Source organism: Parasteatoda tepidariorum, chromosome 7, assembly GCF_982258835.1.
Source record: "Parasteatoda tepidariorum strain Cologne lab strain chromosome 7, Ptep-v5.0, whole genome shotgun sequence".
Taxonomy (NCBI): domain Eukaryota; kingdom Metazoa; phylum Arthropoda; class Arachnida; order Araneae; family Theridiidae; genus Parasteatoda; species Parasteatoda tepidariorum.
In genome coordinates, this window is record NC_141761.1 from 78,748,246 (window position 1) to 78,773,128 (window position 24,883).

Consider the following 24,883-nt stretch of genomic DNA (forward strand, 5'->3'; position numbering starts at 1 on the left):
ATAATCAAAATAACAAGAGACAGGAAAAAAAGGAAGAAAAAAAATCCGGAAAATAAAAGATATAATCTTTCCATCAGCTCACACCATTCCTTTTTGCGGATATTATCGTGTGAGCTGATGAAAAGATTATATCTTTTATTATCCGGGTTCTTTTTAATTTTTTTTTTTAACCTTTTTTTCGGATTTTTCTCCGGTTTCTTGTTATTTTTATTATTATTTTTCTTTTTCCCCCTTTCTTCATTGTTTTGTAGTTTTTTCCATGTTTTCTCTACATTTTGAACTTATATATATATATATATATATATATATATATATATATATATATATATATATATATATATATATATATATATATATATATATATATATATATATATATATATATATAAATTAACAAGGAGGCCGGCTAAAGAAAATATTTTACCATTATTTTTTCTATTACCAAGGTATATATTGTAATCAACTTTTCTCTTATCTTTCTTTTTTTTTTTTCTTTTTTTTTTTTTATCTTTACCAGGGGCGTAGCGAGTGGTTTTCTATATATACACACACATATATTTTCTTTTATGAAGGAAAGTTATGCGTCATATTTTTTTTTTTTTTTTTTTTTGCTTTCACATTTGATTGAATTGATGCAAGTAAATAGAAATTCTAAATTTGATTTTGTGTTTTTGCGAATTTCATTTTAGCGAATGGATTGGTTTTTCGTCGCCAGAACTAAAAACAGCATTTCTTTTTTTTTTTCCCCACTTCACTTTAATACTTCAAATGACATAGAGTTTCACAAATCCCAACTAGTGTTTCAAATCAGATATTTTTTTTTTTAATATCAGTAAAAATGTATCGTTTAAAATTGATTATATAAAAATACTAATTAAATCTAAAATACAAAAAGAAAATAAAATATATCAAAGTTTTTTTTTAAGGGTTTAAAGCGAATTTGAGCCGGGCAATTATGCATTTTGCCCTCCTTCATCAAAAAGCTATCATTTGCAACGGCCCTGATCCCTTCTAATATTTTTATTTCATGTTTCAAAGCAATTAAATCTTCCAAAAAGGGTGGTTTCAGCACATTTCAAATGAAATTCTTCGAAATTGGAACGTTCTAAGAACTTTTTAATCGAATCTAATTCTTTGACCAAAAATTGATTAAAATTGCCCTCCCAACAAAATGAGTTGGAAGAAAATTTTGCTGCCCTAAATTTTGTTGGTCAATACTATACTTTGATTGTACTCTAAGTATGTTTGAATTTCATAGAAATAAATAATAAATGAAAAAAATCTATCTCGTGAATTAAAAATTTATTTTGGTTCAGAATCCTTATATAAATTTTCTATAAATATCTTTTTAGAAAAATATTTTAAAAATATCTTTTTATCCGATGTAGGAAACTTAAAATTTTAATGTTAATTTATTTTTGAATTAGTAAGTTATAATGAACGAAATCTTAAAATATGGATTGAAAAACAGACGATATTTTAAATGGAAAAAAAATCTTGTGATTCCTAAATTGTGAATTAAAAAAATTTAGCAACTTGTTTTGAAACTAAAAATAATTCGCAAATAAACAACAAAAATATGATTATGAAGATAAAAATATGTTGTTTTCCACAACTGGTATTCTCATTAAATGTCGAGTTTTTTATTGTGAAAATAAAATTAACAGATTTTAAGTGTCTTTAAAAGTAGATGCCGTCATAACTACTCTGCAATTCATTCTTCCATCGACGCCTACTCGAATTTAATCGATGACCTCGACATTTACAAAGTGGTATTTCAAGGTTGCTCAATTGGAATAAAAATAAAATATTTATTTTCATAACCATCAAGTTTATAGCAACGACTTAATATGCTCTTCGAATATTAAGACAAATATAAAGCCCTAATAATTCCGTCTACATCAAACCTAGGCTCAATTGTTAACTTCGCCAATATTACTAAGCCAAATTATTACCGCCAATCCCCTTTCAATTTCAATGACAAAAACTTGGTATTAGAAGTAGTAAGATTTGTTTTTCTTTGAATGAAATTGCATTTCTCATTACAAAAACAAAACCCCTATACGAAAAAAAAAAGAACAATAAAGAAACCTCGATTTGTATTCAGGTGTTTAATGAAGTGTCAAATACGGCAATCCTGTTTTCCTGTAGCATTGAAATAATTCCGCTTGTATCTATTGTTTTGTTGGCGACTTTTGATTCATGGCGCAATGTCCGTGAAGCGTTATTTCTAATTTTTCATTGATGTGGAAAAGGAGCTGTTTTAAGTCTTACGGCATTTTACACAGCTACTCGTATACATATTTAACTAAAATTTGAGAAGACTATCGTATTACTGAAATTATGGGATATTTTTTCTTCATCCTTGAATGTTTGTGAAATCTTACTGTACTGTGATTTGCTATGAATAATTTAAGTCTCACTATGTAAAATGGATTAAAAAAATTGTTAAAGATGACTGCTGGCAGTAAGTTGTGAATTATATTTTTTCTCTCGTTATTAGTTAATTTTTTTGTGATGGTTATAATATTACATTTTATTGAATTCGACGTCTTTTTAAAAAAAATTTAACTGCATATTTTTCTCAGATTTAAAATATATATATTATTTTATTTTGAATTTAGTTTTTAAGTTACGCTAACTTTGCTTATTTGAAATATGCTATGTTCAATTCTAACTATTTAAAATATAAATATTTTCATGATTATTAATACTTAAGGATTCTCTATTTAATAATACTATCATAATTTCATTTGATTTAGATTAATTTTATTATAGTAACTTAATTGTATTTATATTTAGCGATCTGAAAATATATAATTGTTGTTTATTTGTCATCATTTCAAATCTATCTTTAATATATTATGTCATCATTTTAAATCTTATATTGTTTAATAATTATACTTGGACTAAAATATTTTATGACTCTTCAAAAGTTAATGATTTAACTATCAAATGTGTAATGAGTGTTTTTTTACATTCAGTTAGTCTAAAATGAAATTGAATCCAAGATCATTTGTGGTTGTAGAACCGTTATTAGATAGACTATGTAATGCCCTGTACCCTTTAAACATTTACTTTCTGAGTTGCACTTCGGAAAATGATACTCAGCACTAGGTATTTAACTAATATTCGGCCACTACTGCTGAATATTCTGCCGTGCAATTGAAAAAAAAAAAAAAAAAAAAACGTAAAAACTTCGCTTGATTCCGAGAAAAGTGGTTTGACAATTTTCTTTTATTGCTAATGCTATGAACGCTGAAATAGAATTTCAAAAAACTCATTAAAAAAAATTTTTTTTTTAAATTTTTTTGCCGCTAATCATACAAAGAAGCCAAATATATAATAATCTCAATTTAGAATTTTTTGTCGCTTACGTTGATTTTTCAATTGCACAGCAGCATTCGGTTGGCCGAATGTTTGGCAAATATTCGGCAAAGTATATTTCAAAAAGTTTTCATCGTCAGATTTTTTTTAATTTGAATAGATATAATAAAGGGCTAGTATAGCCTTTTTCGTTGGGCACTGGGCCCATGTCCAAGAGGTCGTGGGTTCGATCCCCGCCGGCCGAAAAATCCCCGTGTAGTAAATGGTGACTGATGCACATTAAATCTGTCGAGTCACATAGTCCTCCATGTTCCCATAGCAAATCATACCTCTGGGAATACTGATCCAGGAGTTTCCTTGTCTTCTGGATTGGTTCAAAATCACAAGGCTACGGAGTTGAACATTAATAGTCGTAAACCCAAAATTGGGTCGGGTGCTCAACGACGATTATTAAATTATTATTATAAATAGATGTGATAAGGAGTAATCTAAAATTGTATTTTTTACTATACGTTATTATAAATAGTTTTTACACATATTTAAGTTCTAAAACTTGCAAATTTAGTTCTGAAAGACAAATGAAAAAGCGAAATTTGAAGAATTGAAACTAGATTACTATATACTGAACCACAAGTTTTATACTGCTGATTTTTTTAAAAATTTTATTCGGACTTGAAAATTTCGTCCTTTTTTCAACACTTTTTGTTTTAAGAATTGAGTATGTTATTTTTTTTTACTGTTTTTATTATATCGTAGAGTTTCTAATAGACTAATTCTTTTAATATCACTTTTCTACGGTAAGACAGATAACCGATAACACAGAAAACTGTGATTTTGAACGTTAAAATTATATTTTATCAACTAAGAAAATTTTTTTTTACTATTTCACTTTTGCTTTTTATCAGCAATTTTTAAGGACCGTTTTTAATAAACTTAATTCTTTTATCCGTATTTTTCTTTTAAAAATACGGCAATGGCAAAAATTTTAGTTGAGATTTTTAACGTTGAATTTTTCATTTAAAAATTATAAAAGCATTTTGTTTTGGTTTCTAACTACATTTTTCTTTTTTAACACTAGAAAGACTGAAACTTTATATACCTATATTGCTCAAAAGCAGTCAAAATGACTGGATTGTGAAGGAATAACTAATGTGTAAAGAAATTTGTTTAATTAATTTTTAATATTTTTTATATTATTTACAGTTATATAGCAAGTTATTGATAAATATTAACAATAAAAAAATTTACTTCACTTGGAAAAAAACTACTTATGCATTATTATTAGGCAATTAAGAGGGATTCTATTATACTTAATTCTGTTTTCTTCATTTTTCGAGAAAATACGGTAATTGGACAATTGAGATGTTCAGTTTTAAAATTTTCTTTAAAAATTAAGGTCGATTTTTATTTTTTGTGTTTCGCTTTTGACTATCTTTTTTTTAATGGACGTTTTTATGTTAGCACGGCATTTTTAAAAGCGTTTCTGATGAACTATATCTCTTTTAAGCGTTTTATGGATATTTTTTTCTCCAAAAAATATGATTTTTAGTATTAAAGTTTTGTTTTAAGAATAAAGAGAATTTTTTTTTCTTTTTCCTACTCAATTTTTTTTTTAAAATTGCCGTTAGTCAGTTTATTATCTTAAGTATTTCAAATGGATTATTATAGTTTTTTTCCCCTCAACATAAATAATGTAGCTAAGTCTTGATTATTTTTCTAAAATGATTAAACTTATTTATAAATAAAAAATAATATTTATTAATGTTTTTTTTTTCTTTTAAAAAAAGAAATGGTGCTATTCGGCTGATTTTTTTTGGCCGATAATCGAATATATGACCAAATCATTATTCGTTACATCCCTACTCAGCACCCCAGATTTCTGCTTGTATTATTGAAACGCTTATTATTATTATTTTTTAATTAATTTTTAAAGACAAACATCTTTAAAAAAATCTTATCTTTTACATTTTACACTAATGAATCATGTATACCTTATTAATCCAACAGTTGTAGATTATAGAAACAATGAGGTTTTGCGTTCAAGGGCCCTGTTTAATAATCACCATAAAATGTTTAGCTAAATCTCATTTCATAATTTTAAAATTTTGATGTGAAGTTTTTTGTGCTGGGTATCTAAAAATGTAGACTTCTACTTTCTTTTCTATTTCATATATATAATAAATTAAATGTTCCGCAGGGATCTTGATCGTTAAGACACGGTTCCCAGTAGTTTACCGAAGTCAAGCAGTAAGTGTGCGGGTGGCTGACCACTTTAATCAGATTACGAAGGTACCGAGGGTGTGCGGTATTAGTCCGCGTTAAACTGTTGTACCGTTAAGTGCTCGAGTTCGATTGCAGGTTGTCGGGTTACCGAAGCATGAAGGGATGCTATCCCCTCTGCAGAGGATGAAAATTGTGATGGCATGTCACCCGATCATCCTCAAGGATGTAACCCAAACCGTCGCCAATAGCCCATTGTACAGTTCTAGTGCGACGTAAATAAACTACAAGAAATTAGATAACAAGTTCTTCAATTGTAAAAATTTTAATTTATTAAAAATGAAATTTTTATATATTTTTTTAAATGGAAAATCACTAACTTTGAATCCCCTAGTGTCTTTGAAAGGTGAACCCCACTTGCTCTACTGTCTCTATATCCTTATCAGGGGTCTGTTTAGAAGAAATTTGAGTCCGTTAACGGACCCTTCACAAAATATCTTTTCATAAAAACGGACCCTTCACAAAATTATTTTTGTTTTAATTGGACCCTTTCCAAATTTGTTTATCTTCATTATTATTTTGTTAATTGAATAAACCCTTCCCAGGACAGAAAACAAGTAAGATGGATGTAAAAGAATTAAGTTTTGTCTTGGGCAGATGATTCTTCCATTATTCGTCCGAAATGAATATTCTGTGTTCAGCAGTATAGGCTAAATACTAAATATTTGTATGTTGCATCTCGAATTTAGAAACAGCAATTGCTGTTTATTTTTGAAAATTTAATTTTTTTCATTATAATTTTACATTGCTGAACATAATCTTGAATCTATTTACAATTTAAAAACTGCTTGAAAAAGTTTTTTGCAATAACCGAACCCTACTTGCACAAATTCATAAAAGCATGACCCTGGTTGAAAGAATGTGAGTAATTTTTCCACAATTTCACAAAAACCGGACCTTTCACAAAATGTCTGGACAGACCCCTGCTTATAATGGCTTAGGTGGCAATGCCATTGGGGGGGGGGGGTACTTGTCATCCGGGAATGTGTCCTCTGTGTATAGTGGATATGAGTTCAGTTTTACTTTTCATAGTCCGAGCCTCAGATTAATAGGATTCTTTTGTAAACAAAGCTTGCCCGACTCCGTGATTTAATGTGACAAAGACCGAAATTCGCATATGTCAAATGAAATATATTATGCTTCTTAATTATATTAAATTTAAATTATTTTTCACATTTAATAATTCAACTAAACGGAATTCTGTGTATTTGTTTAGTTTGAAGGTAGTAGGAATGTATATTAAAACTTTATTTAGAGCCCGACTCCCAAGATTTCTTTCAGATAATGAGCCCGACTTAATTGCATAGTCTGTTTTAATGACACTGGGCGAAGTTAAGCAAAACATATCAGCTGCATATTCAAATTCATTGCAATAAAATACCCTGAAATTTTAAAGGAGAAAAAAATATAATTGCTAAATTTATATATATGTATTTGTCTTTTAGTTAGTAGATTGTAAGCAAACTATTTTGGAATCACGTGTTTAATTTCGTATACAGGTATGTAAGTCCGAAGTCAGAAAGTATAACATTAAAATCCAGACTTGAAACAGTTCTTTTTTTAAATCATACTTTGTTGGAATAACAAACAAACTTTGTTGGAATATAGCCCTCACAGAATAAATATTTGTGTAAATATTCATTACAAACTGGTTGTCATTAAAATTGCTACAATTTCAAAATTTTCAGATTTAATGATCAACAATTATTAAAAATCCCATAAATAAAGATGCTTTATTTTTAATATCTTATTTTGTTAAAAATATAACTTCACTTCCTTGTTCGAATCTATTGCTGAAAACTAGAATAAAATTTTAATTGCCTTTCCAGGAATAATTTTAAACTCAGTATGAACAGACTTTCAAAATTACTCAACTGTTATTTCGGAAGTTGAGACTTTAATTTGTATATAACATAGTAAATGCATTCTCTTCTTATAACAAAAATTCAGTGTACAGAATGTTCCTTAGAGATTGTTCTTAATATGTATTTTTAAGTTCCTTATCAAAAAGGAAAACAAAAAGTATCTACATTGAATGTCGTAATGACGTCAGAGTGGATTATCTTTAAGTATTATTAGTTCATGGCTAGTTCTAAACCATTAAGAACGTCTCTCCCAAACAATCTAATTAAAGACTTTGAACGATTTTTAGGATCGGTGGCTGAAATTACCTTAGGCTGCCGCTGTCCAAAATTCAGGATGATTGAACAAACGGTTCTGGAGTTAAAAGAGCGACACAGAAGCAAACTTAACATCTTATTACTAAAGATTTAGATTCAAGTTTATGTGGGTCATTCTTTAACAAAGTTTTTTAATACAACATCTGAGAACATAACAATTTTAAATTCATTAAATAGAAATTTTGTTGGACAATTGTTTTAAAACAGTTATGCATGTAAGATGCAAGTAAAGTTAGGCGATATATCGTGAAATATATTTTCTTATGCATCTCTGAAACGTGATTTAAAATATAATTCTCACGATTTATCTTCAATACCACGGCTTAAAACTAATATCATTTATATGATCTTAAACAGAAATGATAATAGCGTAATTATTATTGATAAAATATCAAATACAATGATATCATTATCGACAGCGATGAATATTGAATTTAATAATATCGCAGTATTATCGATAACTGTAATTATGGAATACAGTATTTTCCTGAGCATTGATAAATTTGGGTAACGAAAATATTCTTTCTAAAAAAATTATGTAATTTAATTAATTTGGTGAAATGTCCCGATATATCATGAAATAACTATATTTCTTGACCATCTATCGCTATATTTAAATTATGATATCGCCCACAGCTCTAAGATACAACTTAATCTTGAGCTTTATTAAATTTATGGTGATTATCAATCCCATTATCTCTCATTTTTACATTATATAATTTGTTTTTTCTGTTATCTCTTTGTTTTGTCATTTTTTTTAATTTTCATTTTTTTCTTCATATTACAATTTTTTATCTATTTTTTAAACATCGTCGACAAGGTTAATGTAATTAGATATCAAGAGATGAAACAGCATTAAAATTACAAATTACGTACGTCTTAGAAATAATATTCATGTGTTATATGAAGGAACTAAAACTTAAATAAACATTTGCTAACATTTTAAAAGCTCTGCTGTAAATAGTTACTTAAGTTATCTAAAGTATTATTTGAATGATAAAGCGATGAATTGCATGTACAGTGTATTCAACATTTTGTTTTAAATGACCCGTGAGTATTTTTACCTTGAAATTTTTCATATTATTGTATTGTTATCTTATATTTAAAAAACATTAAATCTGCAATTTTGTCATCATTATTTGCTATTATCTTTATTTTAGTGCTTTATTAATAATAAAATTACTGGTAAATTCTATGAATCCAATTTTTATTATGCGTGTAGGAAATAAGAAAAATAAATATTCTATAGCATTAGGAGGAACTCGCTTCGCTCATTAACCCCCTCGATTGCTTTTCATTCATCATTGTCCCCCCCACTTTAAATGTCAATATTTTCCATATATACAAACATATTTTGTTAATAAAATATATAATTATTATTATAATTTTGTGTAAAAAGATTCTGTTGAACGTATCAAAATTGACGATTATCTGGTTTTGAAAAATAATCGACTGTTCAAAGAAAAAAAATATATGATAATCAAAAATATATGGAATACAAATTATTGTGTAACTCAATCATAAGAGATTAATGAAGTGATTTTGCTTGTTAACAAGACTTTTATCATTATTGCAGTTCAAATTGGCAGAGGATTTTATAGTTCTGGAATTAAGTTTTTTAACATTTTTAAAAATATTTAAATAATGAAGATAATATCAACGTGCTAAGATCTGGCAACATGCAATCTCTATCTTTCCTTTTTTTTTATTAATTACTTCCGACAGTCAGACGCGACCTTAATACTCGAAAAAGATTAATTGTTACTGCAACAATGCATTAATAGACATTATTTAACGTAAAAAAGGCAGGAGAAATATTCGCAAAAAAAAGTAGTTACGATTTCAATAATAACTCATTAAGCTCATTAATAAAAAAGTAAAATTTCAACTCTTTAGTTACATTCTTAGAGACTGCAGAGCGACGCGCATGGTGTTTCTTACTACAAGTTTAACAGTTAAAATTTTTTGAACTGATTAATGAATTTTATTCTTTTTATTCCTTCGTACTTCTGGTACATTTTTCTCTACACACCACTGAAATTTCAAATTTTTAAATCTCATAGCCTTTGCGCTGCATAAATACCCAAGTAAAGTTGAATGTTCAATACAGCAGCTCTTACAATTTTTTTCCTTACTATGGAGAGCAAATGCAAATAAAATAAGCGCTTTGACCATGATTTCTTCATATGCCAAGGCATTAATATTATAGTTCGTTCACCAGGAGTTGGCGCTTGGCTCCACCTCCTCGGACGCAGAGTTTATTTCAGCGTGAGAGTAAGTAAAAGGAGAAACATCTCCGCTCTTGAAAATGAGACAACCCTTAATGCGCGCCAAATGCAAAAAGTGAATTCTTTTTCAGTCTCTTACTTCGCTTTATCACCTGCTATTATACCTTTCGTTATTCTAGCTAATTAAATATATTTCAAATTTAGAAACTGCTGTTTTAAATTTAAAATACGTTTAATTAGCTATAGTAACGAAAATGTCTCAAAAAGAACAAATTATTCACTCAAACGACAGAAATATCATCAAATTTATGAAATATATTTAATGTTAAAAAAATGCACATAAAAACTGCGAAATAAATATTTTTGTTATACGATTGTCAAATAGTAACCTTATTCAGGATTGTTTACATCTTTCTCCCTAAAATAGCAAAATAGTACAGTCGGATACCACGTGATGGGAGGTGGAGCCAAGTGCCAACTCCTGGTGAACGAACTGTACTTGATACTTGGATTAATAAATATTTGTTTAACACCGGAAGTATGTGTTTTCAACATCAGTTTAAAGCTGCGTCACCGTGTCTAATTAGAAGTTACACGTAAGCATTTTTCGTGATATAGCATTGAGTAACCGAACTTCTGCATATCATGTGTTAGTTTTTTGTGTGTTTAATTTTTTTTATGACATTAGAATCAGCAAGCTGTTATTTACCAAGTTACTAGTTTTAGGAAAAAATAATTTTTTTATTCTGTTTGTTTGAAAGCTAATGTTAGTCTACGGAGAAAGGATAGGGACTTAAAAAATAATAATTTTATTAATTGGATACCTGAAAGTGACGTCATCGTTGGTAAATCGTGGCATTTGTCGATTCAGAAGCCAATCAGGTTTGGCATAGTCACTTCACATCCTCCCGAGTTGTAAGTACCCAATAGGAAATATTTTACAAAGTGATTTTAAACTTAAAAACGATCACTAATTAATATTTTTCAGCAATAAATAGAACATCGCTATGATGACTTATTCAGCTTATAATTTTATAAATGAATGGAAAAAAGTTCTTAAATCTATTATTTCGTTGCATCGAAGCCGATGATCTAAATTGTTTATTTTATTAATTGATTAATTTAATTGTTATTGCTATTTAAATATTTTTAATTAAGTTACTCCATTACCATTTTATTATTACGAAGCCAAGTTAAGCTTTTTGACCTAACAACAACAAAAAATTGTAACTTGATTAATTTGACTTTGTTGATTCTAACAGTTTGCTTAAAAAGGGTAATCGATTTCAACTAGTGTATCTAAAACTTAGAAAATGTACAACATTTTCTTGCAATTTTTATGTGTTACAATAATTTCAAAAATGTTAAAAAAAAGCAACAAAAAAAAATTAAAAAAATGCTTTAGCAAATAAAATACAAATAAATAACTTCGATTAAAAACTGAGCAGTAACAACGAGACATTATCTGACCTGGTTATCGAAATTTTAAGTTTCAATTATGAATTGTGTCAAAATGCATTTACCATTTTGCTATGGTTGATAAATACCGAAAGGTTCAACGAGATTTTGCTTATAGCATCATTTGATCAGTTTATTTTAGTCCGCATACGTTTACGCAGCATAATCGATTCTGGCCTTTGTGCCAGGATCGAACTCGCTACCCCTGGCTCTGTAGCCAGAGGGGTGAGCTACGCCTTAACCGACTGCTCCACTGCAGTAAACACTGCACTCAAAATCAATTCCAAGGAAAGAAAACAGGAAAAAAAATTAATTTCAACAAACGGTTAAATATATATTTATTGTGAAGGGCTGTAGCCTTAAAGAAGGTTGAAAAAATTATCATTTCTACTTATATGGTTGTAGGAATAAATAAAATGGCGTCGAATTGAAAGCTATTGTTATTTTTCGACATGGATTACGTTTAAAACAGAGATTTGACTCATGATGACGTCAATTTGCATACAATAATATTTTATTTAACTCTAGCAATATTGTGTACATTTCCATCTGTCCACTGCGAATTATTTATTTTAAATTTAATGAGTTAAGAGAAAAGAGTATTTCCTTTTTATGAATTTAATTTATTAATCATAAAAAACATTTAATGTATTCAAGAAAAATGCTGAGTAATAAATACAAAAATGAATAAAATTAGTTACAAGGACAAAAATTTAAGAGATAACAGCAATGGGAAAAAAGTATGAGAGAATCGAGAATCCTTTTTGTTAGCATTTAATTTATTACAATTAAAATCAAACAATAGTTTTCTATTTTGGTAATCGTTTAACTACGATTTATATAAGTCTGAATACATAACTATGTTTGTGAAGAATAAATAGGTTAAAATTAATGTATCATATTTTTGTTCGGATTCCTTTTTCAAAATCTTGCAGAATTGGCTACGAACTGGCCACAAGGCGGTCGCTTGTGACCGCCAACAATTAATTTAATTCATGAGTACATTCAAATTGATTGAATTTTAAAATTTAAACAATTTGTACTTCATTGCACTTTTAAACTTTTATTACATCATAATTTAAATAAAATTGTCATAGGTTTTTCAATGTTTTGTATTTATAAAATTTTTAATATTTGCATTTCATATCTTTTAAAATTTTAGCGTGTTTGGAAGTAAAAAAAAAATTTAAATGCTAAAACCCTAGACGTAACCTTCTCCTTCCATATTAAGTTACTGTAGTATCTCAGAATGTCGTAAACAATGAAGAATCCTATAATTTAGCCCTGATTTTTCGCGAAGTTGGAAAAAAAACTTGCATTGCGAAGACGTGGGAAAGCACAACAAATCAACCTGATCAACTTCAGCGCACAATACCGTACTTCCGTTCTTTCACTTTCACTTGATCTATTTCTTCCGTTTCTTCCATTTTAGTGCTGTACTGATTTAATGACCTATGGCGAAATGTAATGTCTCCCTTTTTTATTGGTATGCTAAAATATTCTTGTTTTGATTAAACATAAAACAATATGTTTAATAACCATGAAAGATATTGCACAATTTTGAAAACCAGTTTACTTTTTTAGTGCTTACAATACAAAATCTGTAAATATTTTAACATAAAGAGGCAAAATTTCGTAGTGTTTATAGGTGAGTAAAATCTAAAGTTATTAACGACGTTATTTTTCATAATGCTTTCGAATGCAAAACATTTATTGATATTTATAAATTATTATGTTAATTTTCATATTGCTTCTCTTCAAACTAATATGTTAATCTTCGTGTAATAACATTCAATTATCTAATTGTTCGCTCCAAGGTTATCAAATTGTACAATTATTTTATTAGTGGAGTGTTTTGGTTGATCATCGACCTCCAAAAATTTAAAGAAAATAGAATTTTTAATAATTTAAGTTCAACTAATGATTCAATGATTTCTATCGACGTTTTCAATTTGAGCTGAAAGAGGCTCGATAATCCATCATGGAATATCGATATTTTCATGCGTAGTTTAAAATCATCGATTAATTTTTTGAGATGATTTGTATATATATTCAATCCCTTTCCACTTGCATTAGAAGTGAGATAATCTACTCTCGTATGGATTTACTGTGTGTTTTAAAGGCTAGTGTTTGGGCCATCTTGTAGCAAAACGAGCAAGAATCATTTCTCACTAGTCTGAGAATGAGTAACACATCGAAAAACGAGCAAACTTCAAACTGTAAAAAAAAAAAATCGTTTAAAATATGCTGAAAAGATAAGATATATAATATACAGGGTGTTTATAAAGTCCCGGACCCATTTTGATGTTTAATAACTCATGAAATAATAAAGATTGATTAAAATTAATAACATAAATGGTTAGATAAACTCAAAAAGTTTCATGACCCTTGTCAATGAACTTCCACGTGTGCCCCCTTCTTTTTTAGAGGTTTACAACGGATATGGTTGGGAGGATAGAAGATGCTGCTGATTTTCTGAAGAGCATAATGTTCTCCGACGAAGCATTCTTTCATGTTTCTGGCATTGTTAATCACCATAATGTGCACAGATTGGGATCTGAAAACCCCCATGAATACCGTGAGACACAAAGGGATTCCCCAAAGGTTAATGTGTGGTGTGGACTAATGCACGACCGAGTCATTGGGCCTTTCTTTTTTACAGAAAAGACGGTCATCAATCGTATACTTAGACTTGTTGGAAAACTTTGTATTTCCAGAACTAGAAGAGCTTCAGCCACATGTCTTTTTGCAACAAGATGGTGCACCCCCTCGTTGGGGTATCATCGTTCGTAGTTCTTTGAATGACCATTTTCCAAGAAGATGGATTGGGCGAGGAGGTTCAATTCCTTGGCCACCCAGATCACCTGATATAACGCCGCTGGACTTTTTTCTTTGGGGATTTATAAAGGACAATGTTTACAGGAGGGTCGTGTCGAACATTGATGACCTAAAATCCAGAATTACAACCGCAATAGCCTCTGTGGATGCCGACATGCCTGCCGCTACCTGGCGTGAAATTGACTATCGACTTGATATTCTCCGTGCGACGAAGGGGCACACGTGGAAGTTCATTGACAAGGATCATCATGAAACTTTTTGAGTCTATCTAACCATTTATGTTATTAATTTTAATCTATCTTTATTGGGCCGGGATAGCCTGGTCGGTAGGGCGCCGGGCCCATATCCAAGAGGTCGTGGGTTCGATCCTCGCCGGCCGAAGACTCCCCGTGTAGTAAATGGTGACTGATGCACGTTAAATCTGTCGAGTCTCAAAGTCCTCCATGTTCCCACAACAAATCAATACCTCTGGGGGTACTGATCCAGGAGTTTCCTTGTCTTCTGGATTGGTTCAAAATTACAAGGCTACGGAGTTGAACGTAAGTAGTCGTAAGCCCATGAAATTGGGTCGTCTGTTCAACGACGGTTATAAAATAAAATAAAATCTATCTTTATTATTTTATGAGAAATAAACATCAAAATGGGTCTGGGACTTTGTAAACACCCTGTATTATAAAAACTTTACTTACTATATTATACTTACAAATGGCATACCTTGCGAAAATTGTATATACTGCGTTGCTGTCAATAAATTTGCGATTGAAAAGCATTGATATCCATTCATCGTTCTGTAATCGATCCTTTTGGTCGAATCGATCTTTAATCGTACAGTTACGACCTTCCAGTTGTTGATATCGAATACTGTGATTTTGCTGCGTGTAAATACTTCCTTATGTGGCCAAAATATTCTTTTCAGTTTTTAGTTAACTTATTGAAGTGAATGTATGTTATTAGAGCCGTGGTGGCTAAGGGGATAGAGCGTTGGCCTTTCAATGAGGTGAACCGGGTTCGAATCCCACCGGTGGCTGGTTGATGCGAATTCCACACCTGGCTCGCATCGACCACAGTGCTGACTTAAAATATCCTCAGTGGTAGACGGATCATGGGTCAGAGTCCCCTTGCTGTCAGGTCTGTGGAAGGTTTTCGTGGTTTTCCTCACCATGTAACGCAAATGCGAATTAGTTCCATCAAAAAGACCTCCACGTAGGTAAAATTTCTCCAAATACTTTGTCAAGGAATTCCCTTGTCTTCCGGATTGGGTTCAAAATTACTAGGTTACGGAGTTATACATTGGTAGTCGTAAACCCAAAAATGGTTCGGCTTCGGGTATAAATTTCTCGGTTGTAAAATGTTTGTTATTAAGTAGTTTAATTGATAGATATTGGATAAATAAAATTTCATCGATTTTTCTCTCGCTAAACAAGCAAATGCCTTTTTATAAAACATTTGTAAAAATAAAAATTTTAATTTAACTGTATTTATATATAAAAAATATGTAATGCTTTTATTATTATAACTAGCTTAACATTAAAAAAATTTCTGAATATAAAATGATGAACCATTGCAAGTAATACCATTTAATGAACCCTATTTGTTACGAAGAATTTACATTTTATCTTCTGTTTCAAAATGTGCCAACTCTTTTTTTTTTCCTTCGTTTTTTTGCCGGAATTTTCAAATTTATTTAAAAAAAACTCCTTTTAAATTAAAGTTCCGATTTTTTGAGTTACCGAAAAAAATAGTAGCTTTTTAAGCTTTTTTCTCCCTATAAAAACTCTATTCACACGATTTAAAATAACACATCGCGATTCGTTTTCACCCGATTCAAAATTTTACCTTGCTATTCTTATTCACACGATTTCGCACATTAATCTTGCACTCACCCGCATTGATCACACATCAAGATGTTGCACATTGCATTGAGATTATACTTCAAGATCATATCATGAAATTTGAAATTGCACTTCACGATTCACGTGATTTAAAAATCTCACATTGGAATTCGTGTTCGCGTGATTTAAAATTACGCTATTTTTCCTCAAACATTTTAATTTTACACATCGTGCTTTATTTTCACTCGATTTGAAATTACACATCAAAATCTTGCACATCATATTTGAACATCTAAATCGCATTAAAGAATTTGAAATTCGACATAACGATACATTTACTTGTGATTTAAAAGTGTCACATCGCGTTTCTCATTCATGCGATTTAAAATTACGCATCAAGATGTTGCACATCATTGCAGATTGCATTGAGATTACACATCAAGATAATATCAAGCTATTTTAAATTATACATCATGATTCATTTTCACGTGATTTAAAAATCTCACATTGGAATTCGTATTCGCGTGATTTAAAATTACGCCATTTTTATTCAAACATTTTAACTTTACACATCGTGTTTTATTTTCATGCGATTTGAAATTACACATCACGATTCTTAGATCACGCGATTTGAATTTACGCATCAAAATCTTGCACATCATATTTGAACATCTAAATCGCATTAAAGAATTTGAAATTCGACACAACGATTCATTTACTTGTGATTTAAAAGTGTCACATCGCGTTTCTCATTCATGCGATTTAAAATTACGCATCAAGATGTTTGCTGTTGTTGTTCATTTACGTCGCACTAGAGCTGCACAATGGGCTATTGGCGACGTTCTGGGAAACATCCCTGAGGATGATCCGAAGACATGCCATCACAATTTTGATCCTCTGCAGAGGGGATGGCACCCCCGCTTCGGTAGCCCGACGACCTGCACGTGAAGTCAAGCACTCAAGATGTTGCACATCATTGCAGATTGCACTGAGATTGCATATGAAGATTATATCAATCTATTTAAAATTATACATGATGATTCATTTTCATGTAGTTTTAAAAATCTCACATCGGGATTCGTATTTCTTGTAGTTTCTGCTAATTTTTCTACTGCATATCATTTATTTTAATTTAATATTGTTTGTTTCAATGTCTTATTATTAGTACCTATAATGTAAAATTAGTACAGATCTCATTCTCCATACAATAGATTTTTTCGAGGTAAATTTTCTTGTCTTTATTAAATAAATTGCTCTAGTAAAAATTATTTTGCTCTGAGGATGTGAAGAAAAAAAAAATTGGAATTTCTTAAGAGCAGAAAGATTTTTGCCTTTTCAGAGAATTATATAACACATGATTTAGCGTAGCAAAACGCCCAAAATACCATAAAAAGTGACCTTCATGGTTGTTGAGTAACTATTACTAGCAACTTGGAGTGGAGATAATAATAAGAATAAAATAAGTTTTTACAGCATAGTGAAAATTAGTCATGTGTGACGTAATCGAAGTTTATTTGGGGAGGAAATGAATGTACAATTTACAAAGCGTTTCTACAAATTATTAGCCATTGTTTATTATTGGAAAGCATTATTTAATGTTTTTTTTACAATTGGTAAAATAGTTAATAAATAAATTGACTTAGCTTTTTTCAGAGGAGTAATAATTTTTTTAAATGCGTCACAGTGTCATTCTTCTTTAAGTTCTAAGTTGTTTTCAATTTTTAAGAAAGCTAATTTTAATCTTGCAGTTCTTGAAGATCAGTTTTTAAATTCTAAGCTAATTATTTAAATTATTAACCAATCGCAGTGTTTGTTTTTTTAACTGAACTAAAGTTGATGCACATACACATGCCGACTTGTGTGGTCATTACAAAGGCGGCTTATAAGTCCTTGTGAAGTTAAAGAACAAATAGCACACATTAGAGAGGGACATCATAAAGAAACAAGGAGAGTTACAGCGGGATTCGAACCTGAGTGCTACTGAAATGTTCGGCCAAAGATTGGATCGGTGAGACTGCTTGACCAGAAAGGCCCGCCTGAAAAGTTCTAAGTTCTTTTCAACTTTTTAGAAAGATAAATTAAATCTCAAAGTTTCGTTTTTTACTTCAAAGCAAATTATAAACAACTTTAGTTTTTTGTTTTGATTATGTGAAATTGATGATCTACTTTGACATCTGCTTTCTACTAATTTACTTTGACAATCTAATTTCAGTAGTTTATAAGGTTTGAGCAAAATTAAAAATATGCATATTAGATGCTGGCAGATTTGATTAAAATTCAATAAAGAATTCAAGACACCTTTTTTATTGTTTTATAAGTTTTCAAGCTCAGCCATATTTAAAACACGATTTCCTTAACACTGATAGAATCTTAAATGATTTTGAAGGTTTTAACCTTCATTCTTGATAAATATAAAGATAATTTTCATAGGTTATTCTATAGAATGAATTCTTAAAATTGAACGTAATAAAATGTCTTTGTCTTTTGAGAACAGGAATTGAGTTAAGAAAATAAGCGTCCTTGCTTTTCAATAACAAATATTTTCGACGAATTTATAACTACTACTGAAAACAAAAGATCTTCGATAGATATATTATTTTCGTAACATTTAAATTTTATACATTTACAACGCAACTCTTTCTATATTATTAAAATTAAAATTTTGCTTAAATTATAACTAGTGGGCACCCCCCTGTTCGCTTGCGCTTGCCTACTCCTGAAAATTAATATGCAATCTTATATGGTTCGCATTGCAAACAGTGCTCACTTTACTTCCTAAGTTAAACCCATTTGAAATGTGTTCTAGTGTCAAATATTAAGAATTTAAACTGTTAAAACCTTTAATAGGAATTACTCTTTAAAAAATTAAAATTTTTAGTCAATAAGTTATGGAAACAAAAGTTTTTAAATTTAAATAAATGATATGCTATAAAAAAATTTCTGAAGCAATATAATAATTATGCTTTAGAAAAAAAACTTGTAGGACGTCACGTCTCTTACGCATTCTTTAAATTTTACATCTTTCATCATTGTCATCAATGCTTTCTTCTGCTTTTACGCTTTCATGCTTATGACAGCTCACACACTTGATATTTCAATTTTTGATGCCAACGCAAAAAGGAAATGAGGGCTTTCTTTGTCGTCCTGACAAAGACGGCGTAAATTATTTTGATTAGTTTAATAGTTTTTTTTTAGTTCCTGTAAGCTAAAATAAAACACTCGCAGTCCGTTAAAATCCGGTCTGACCCACTGTGTTTTGAATGCTTAAAGGACTGAATGTAAATTTATTTTAATTGGTGGTAGACTAAGTATAGATTAAGTAAGGTTGAACTCCGACCCACCCCAGGGGGGTATACGGAGATAAAAGTATAATTATTACAATAAAATTTCTCTAAAAACTAAAATTACAGTAGAATTTCGCCAAATGACAGTGGTGGTGATCAGTTAAAAGTGGATTAACAATAATGTTTGACAATTAAAAACATGTGTTAAAGGCAATGAAACCCAATAGCGCCGGTGTAAATGTCGAGAATTAAATGATTATAATAATAAGGAAACAAGAGATAAAAAATCTCAAAACTAAAATCAATGAAAGCTAAAAGTCCAAATAGTAAATGTCTAAAAGTAAAAGTCTGACTAGAAGTCTATGAAGTCTAAAATCAAAAGTAGATAAAAATTCAAAATGTAAGGCTAAAAGTTGATTAGTAAAAATTAACGATGACATGCTCTATTGTTGGTTCATGACTGGGGCCAGTTGATCTGGGGCTAGAATGTCCTCGAGGGTTTGTTTAATAATTTGAGTCACAATTTTCCTGCAGGTCAATATAGCGAAGAATTGATGTTCCTCTTCGCAATTATTCATGTGGGTTCCACGAAGTGCCCGGAATCTTGGACAGTGCTTAAGTAGATGATCAATGTCCTGTCTCACTCCACAGTAAATGCATGAAGCTGATTTTTTGAAATATTTTTGTTGATAGGTCCCGAACACTCCGTGGCCAGTATAGATTAAAAAGAATTCGTTAATAAAATTAGTCTAACATATACACCAATGAGAGTATTTAATCAATTTGATCACCCATTAAAATGATGTTTCGTAATCATTTCCTTAATAAATATATTTTTAGACTCCTTATCAAAAATGAAATAAAAAGACATGCTCACTTGAGTCGCATATAAGTATTTAAGACAGGAAAAAATAAAAAAATTTATCAAAATTTTTCGAATCACTAGTGAAATGTATTTTCAAAAAACGTTTTCCTCTTCATCCATTTATTTAAAAAAATTAATAATCAGCTCCAAAAATAGTACATTAGTTTTTAAGAGATAAGCATTTTGTTAGTTCAAAAATTATTGTGAATGAAACAATAAATCACGTGTGAGAATTTAAATATTTTTTCCTCATTTGAAACAGTACTTAATTGAAAGATAATTTATTTACAAATTTATAACAGTGTAAGACAATATTTCTGCTCTTTTTTTCAAAAACGTATGTATTATTTATAAACATATTCACTAATTTTATTTCATTTTATAACCGGCGTTCAACAGCCGACGCAATTCTGAGTTAACCACTATCAATGTTCAACTCCGTAGCCTTGTAATTTTGAGCTCAACCCAGAAGACAACAGAATTCCTTGATCAAACATTGAGACACACTTTTATGAACTTTCAAACCATGTTGAATGTTTAATTTTAAATTCTTCTAATCAAAAAAATATGCAATGAGTTTAAAATCTCACCGTAAATTAAAAAAAGTGAATCATATTTAATTAGGTATTTGCAGCTGGAGAAGGAGTGAAGGGATTTTACCTCATCATGCGATTTAAAAACGAATCAACGTAAACGTAACTTTTTGATAAACGTAATTCGGATGCCTTTTAGTGACGTCTCGCACGTGTGTCGAACCTTATTGTCTTCTCAATCGACAAATGCCACTACTTATCTACGATGACGTCTGGTGATTTGCAGATATTCAACTACAACAAAATTTTAAATGTCGATGCAGTAAAAATAAAATGTAAATGTTCGTAGTCAATTTAGAGTATTTTGTTTTTATTTTATAACAGGCGTTAAACAGCTGAACCAAATCTGAGTTTCAATGTTCATCTCCGTAGCCTTGTAATTTTAAACCCAATCCAGATAACAAACGAACTCCTGGATAAAACATTGGGATAAACTAGCCTTCATGGAGTACTTTTTGATGAAACTAACCTGCATTTGCGTTAAATGAAGAGTTAAACAACGAAAACCTCTCATGGTTAGCTTGACGGCAAGAGGATTCTAAACCATGATCCATCTGCCACTGATGATTCTTTTCGCCAGCACTGTGGTCGGTGCAGGCCGGGTGTGGAACTCTTAACGTCCAGCCATCGTTGGGATTCGAACCCGTTTCACATCATTAGGAGGCGAGTGCTCTTTCCCCTGAGCCACTATGGCCCAAGCTAATTTTATTTTTTATGTCATAAAAGTCTTTGAACAGCCGACCCAATTTTGAGTTTACAACTACCAATGTTAAACTCCGTAGCCTTGTAATTTTGAACCCAATGCAGAAGACAAAGGAACTCCAGGATCAAGTATTGGGAGAAAATTTGCCTTCGTAGGGGACTTATTGATGGAACTAAACAGCATTTGCGCTACATAGAGAGGAAAACAACGAAAACCTACCACGGTTAGTCTGGCGGCTAATCCTTGATCCTTCTACCACTAAGGGATCTCTGAGGTTCAGGGCTGCTCAAGAGATGGGTATGTCCTTAATTCTTCCCCCCCTTTATCCATACGCCTATATTAGTAGCTACTTTGCTCTATTTTTATACACGAATAATTTTTTATGACCCCCACTGCCCTGCTTAGTAGCTCGAACGCAGTGACATCTTTCTTATTTTTCCTCCACAACGCAATTTATGTTCGTTACGTCGGACTACTAAATTGATCCGTGCTGAGGCCTTCTCTTCTCTAGGAGGTGTTGCTCGATTACTCTCGAAAAATAGCCAGACAACACAGAATGATACCGAAGTAAAAAAATTACATTAGAATTTCTCTCATAAATTTAGAAGTTGACTTTAAAAGTATCTCATAAACTTAGACAATATTTAAACTAAAGATGAGTAACTTTTTACTCATTAATGTTGATTATCAAATAATTTAATTCTTTTGTTTGAGAAACTAATTTAATGCATGAACCTGTTAAAATTTGCTTTTATTCATTAATTTCTATTTCAGGCTCCCAATACAACTCGACGAAGATTGAAGAAGTGGCTCAACTTATCCTAGAAAAAAGTAAGTAGTTATTGAAACTATTATTCCAATATTTTTAATATTAACCTTTCGCACTCCGAGTACTTCAATATACTGTTTGAACTGATGTAAATAACTAAATCATTTAAACTACAATAGTACAATATCTTAATATAATTTCTAAAGTTCATAAAATTATGTGGTTATTAGGATATAAAAATTTTAAGGTTCTGAGTGGTTATTTTTTATGTCTACTCAGTGGTTGACATCGGAGTGAAAAAGATTAATAAATAAACAAATGAAAGTTTTTCATGGTCCAAGACAGCTATCTAAAGTTTTAATTGTAATTGATTATATTCAAGCGTAATGGACTACTAGTCAAATTTTCATAATGCGACGTAGCTAAGTTAACTGTTAACCAATCACGAAGCATTTTAAAAATTGATTTAATTTTTTCTTAAAGAAAAAACTTGAAAGGGTGTATAATCATATTAATGCTATGTAAATATTTAATAATTCATAATGAAAAAAAAATATTAAAAATTAATTTCCTAAAACTTCATTGATAAATTCGTTCGGAAATCATATTTTATTATTCAATAAATATTCCAATTAAGATAGATATTAAAATTAAATTTTCTGTTAAAAGTTTTTATTTTCTTATAAAATTTAAATGCTATAGATGCAAAGTTCGTAATCGTCAAATGAATGTCCCTTTGACCCCGCACTTCTGCACGCCATTGTCTGATTTCAAACGTTTTCAAAATTAATTAATTAAAATAATTTATCCCTTTCATTCAATTAGGAATAATGTTTCTCGTGAGTAAAATTTGTTCCATGGTGAAAGTGCTTTTCTCCCATATTCTTAGCACCGTATTATCCCTGATGCAGATTTTTTATTAATACTCTTCATACTTTTTCCTTATTTTGTATTAATTTATGTCAAAATGAATAGAAAATATTATGTTTAACATTTTAATAATTTAAGGTTATGAAATACAGCAAGAAACACCAGTGTTTTTTTCTGCGTTAAAGTTAAAATCTTCCAATCACGGCTCACTTCTAAACAATAATTTTCCAAATTAGCACTTACTTGCAGTTATTTAGATCTAAGAGAAGTAGTTATTCATCATTGAAATTTATTTAAATTGCAAAATCAATTATTAATAAGTTTTTGAATATGAATGTAAAAAAAAAAAAATTTTAACTACTTTTTTCAGATTTTATATTTTAGGTACAAATATTATTCCGATAATATAAGTTTTTTTAGTGACTATTATACTGTTTATTTTTTATGATTCAAGAATGTCAAAATATATTTTTCCTTGTAATTAGAGCGCCAGAAAAAAATGTATATATATATAAAAGAGACACCGGTGTCCCCTCTGCGTCAAAGGACTAATTTTTAACACGAGACTTTTAAAAAAACTCTTTTTATATTTTATCAATGACAAAAAATTTTTTTTCGAAATTCGAAATATTTACAGGAGGTGTTGTGGTTTTAGTTTTGTGTTGCATGCGAATCGATCATAAAATATTAGCGATCATAAAATCGTTTTTACGTGTGTGCTTACATTTTATCATCGGTTTTGTGAATGCTACTGCTTAAACGGGAAAAAAATGAAAGAAACTGAACGAGAGGCACATATTTTATGAATCACCAAAAAATACGGTTTATTCAAACGTATTTTTTTCTTTTAAGTTTGAAAAATATGTATTTAATAAAAGACAAAACCTTTCTACTTATGAGTAAAATTCTATTATTCAATCTTTAAACTCGTTTAGCGAGACCAATTATAGATGAATAACGTTATTGTATCATAATTTAATCTCATTAATAATTTATCATAAAAATATGAGTTTGTTTTAATGAACCCTAAAACCTTAAAAGTTGTAGCTCGTAACGCTTCATTGATTATTTTAATTTAGTTGATAATTGATTATTTCAGCAAAGATTTTATTCAAGTGAGTATATTTTTAAATACTTATTCATAATGGTACTTTCTTCTGTTTCAGATATCGAAAATAGTTTTTATATAGAAGGACTTGTTGGTATATCGATATGCAGCTTAGTGATTATTGCTCTCATTGCTGTTTTGTTATATTATATCATCCCTTGGCATAAGTGACTGCTTTAAAAAAATGAACATTTGCAAAGACATCATGCTTCATCTGACTTGCTCATCATTTAAAATAATTCAATACCATTTGAAATGATTGCTATAAAATAAAGTGCTTAAAAATTGTGTCGTTTACTTTTTTATTGAAAGTACTTACCTTTAAAGAACAGATTGTGGCTTAACTACCACTACGATTATTAAACATCAATTCACTGGTATATAAGACGTGCCAACTTGATTCAATCTTGAGGTACCTTTTGATAGATGAAGGTTGGCATTGTCTTGTGGTCTTTCCCCACAGGATTTTGGGTTTTATACAATCTTACTAATTCCATTGATGAAACAGGAGTCACAGCTAAGAAAATTGCTCTTCAAGGAAGAAAAAA

The 24,883-nt window shown here is 29.9% G+C and overlaps 1 protein-coding gene across 2 annotated transcripts; it reads left to right on the plus strand.

The window, feature by feature from the left end:
* The first annotated feature begins 1,709 nt into the window (after positions 1-1,709).
* LOC107446678 (uncharacterized) lies at positions 1,710-24,623 on the plus strand. Of its 2 annotated transcripts, none has more exons than XM_087168105.1 (3): positions 1,710-2,467; positions 22,363-22,419; positions 24,394-24,623. In XM_087168105.1, exons 1-3 carry the CDS (start codon positions 2,455-2,457, stop codon positions 24,504-24,506), a joined length of 183 nt encoding a protein of 60 aa, XP_087024231.1. In that variant the 5' UTR covers positions 1,710-2,454; the 3' UTR covers positions 24,507-24,623. The 2 variants fall into 2 exon arrangements, with proteins under 2 accessions (XP_087024231.1, XP_087024232.1); XM_087168106.1 differs by lacking the exon at positions 1,710-2,467 and adding an exon at positions 8,688-8,837.
* The last annotated feature ends 260 nt before the right edge of the window (positions 24,624-24,883 follow it).

Bases quoted from the DNA above. Each gene is read 5' to 3' on its own strand.
- LOC107446678 (XM_087168105.1), top strand. The intron at 22,420-24,393 runs GTAAGTAGTTAT...CTTCTGTTTCAG, and splicing joins TCAACTTATCCTAGAAAAAA to ATATCGAAAATAGTTTTTAT.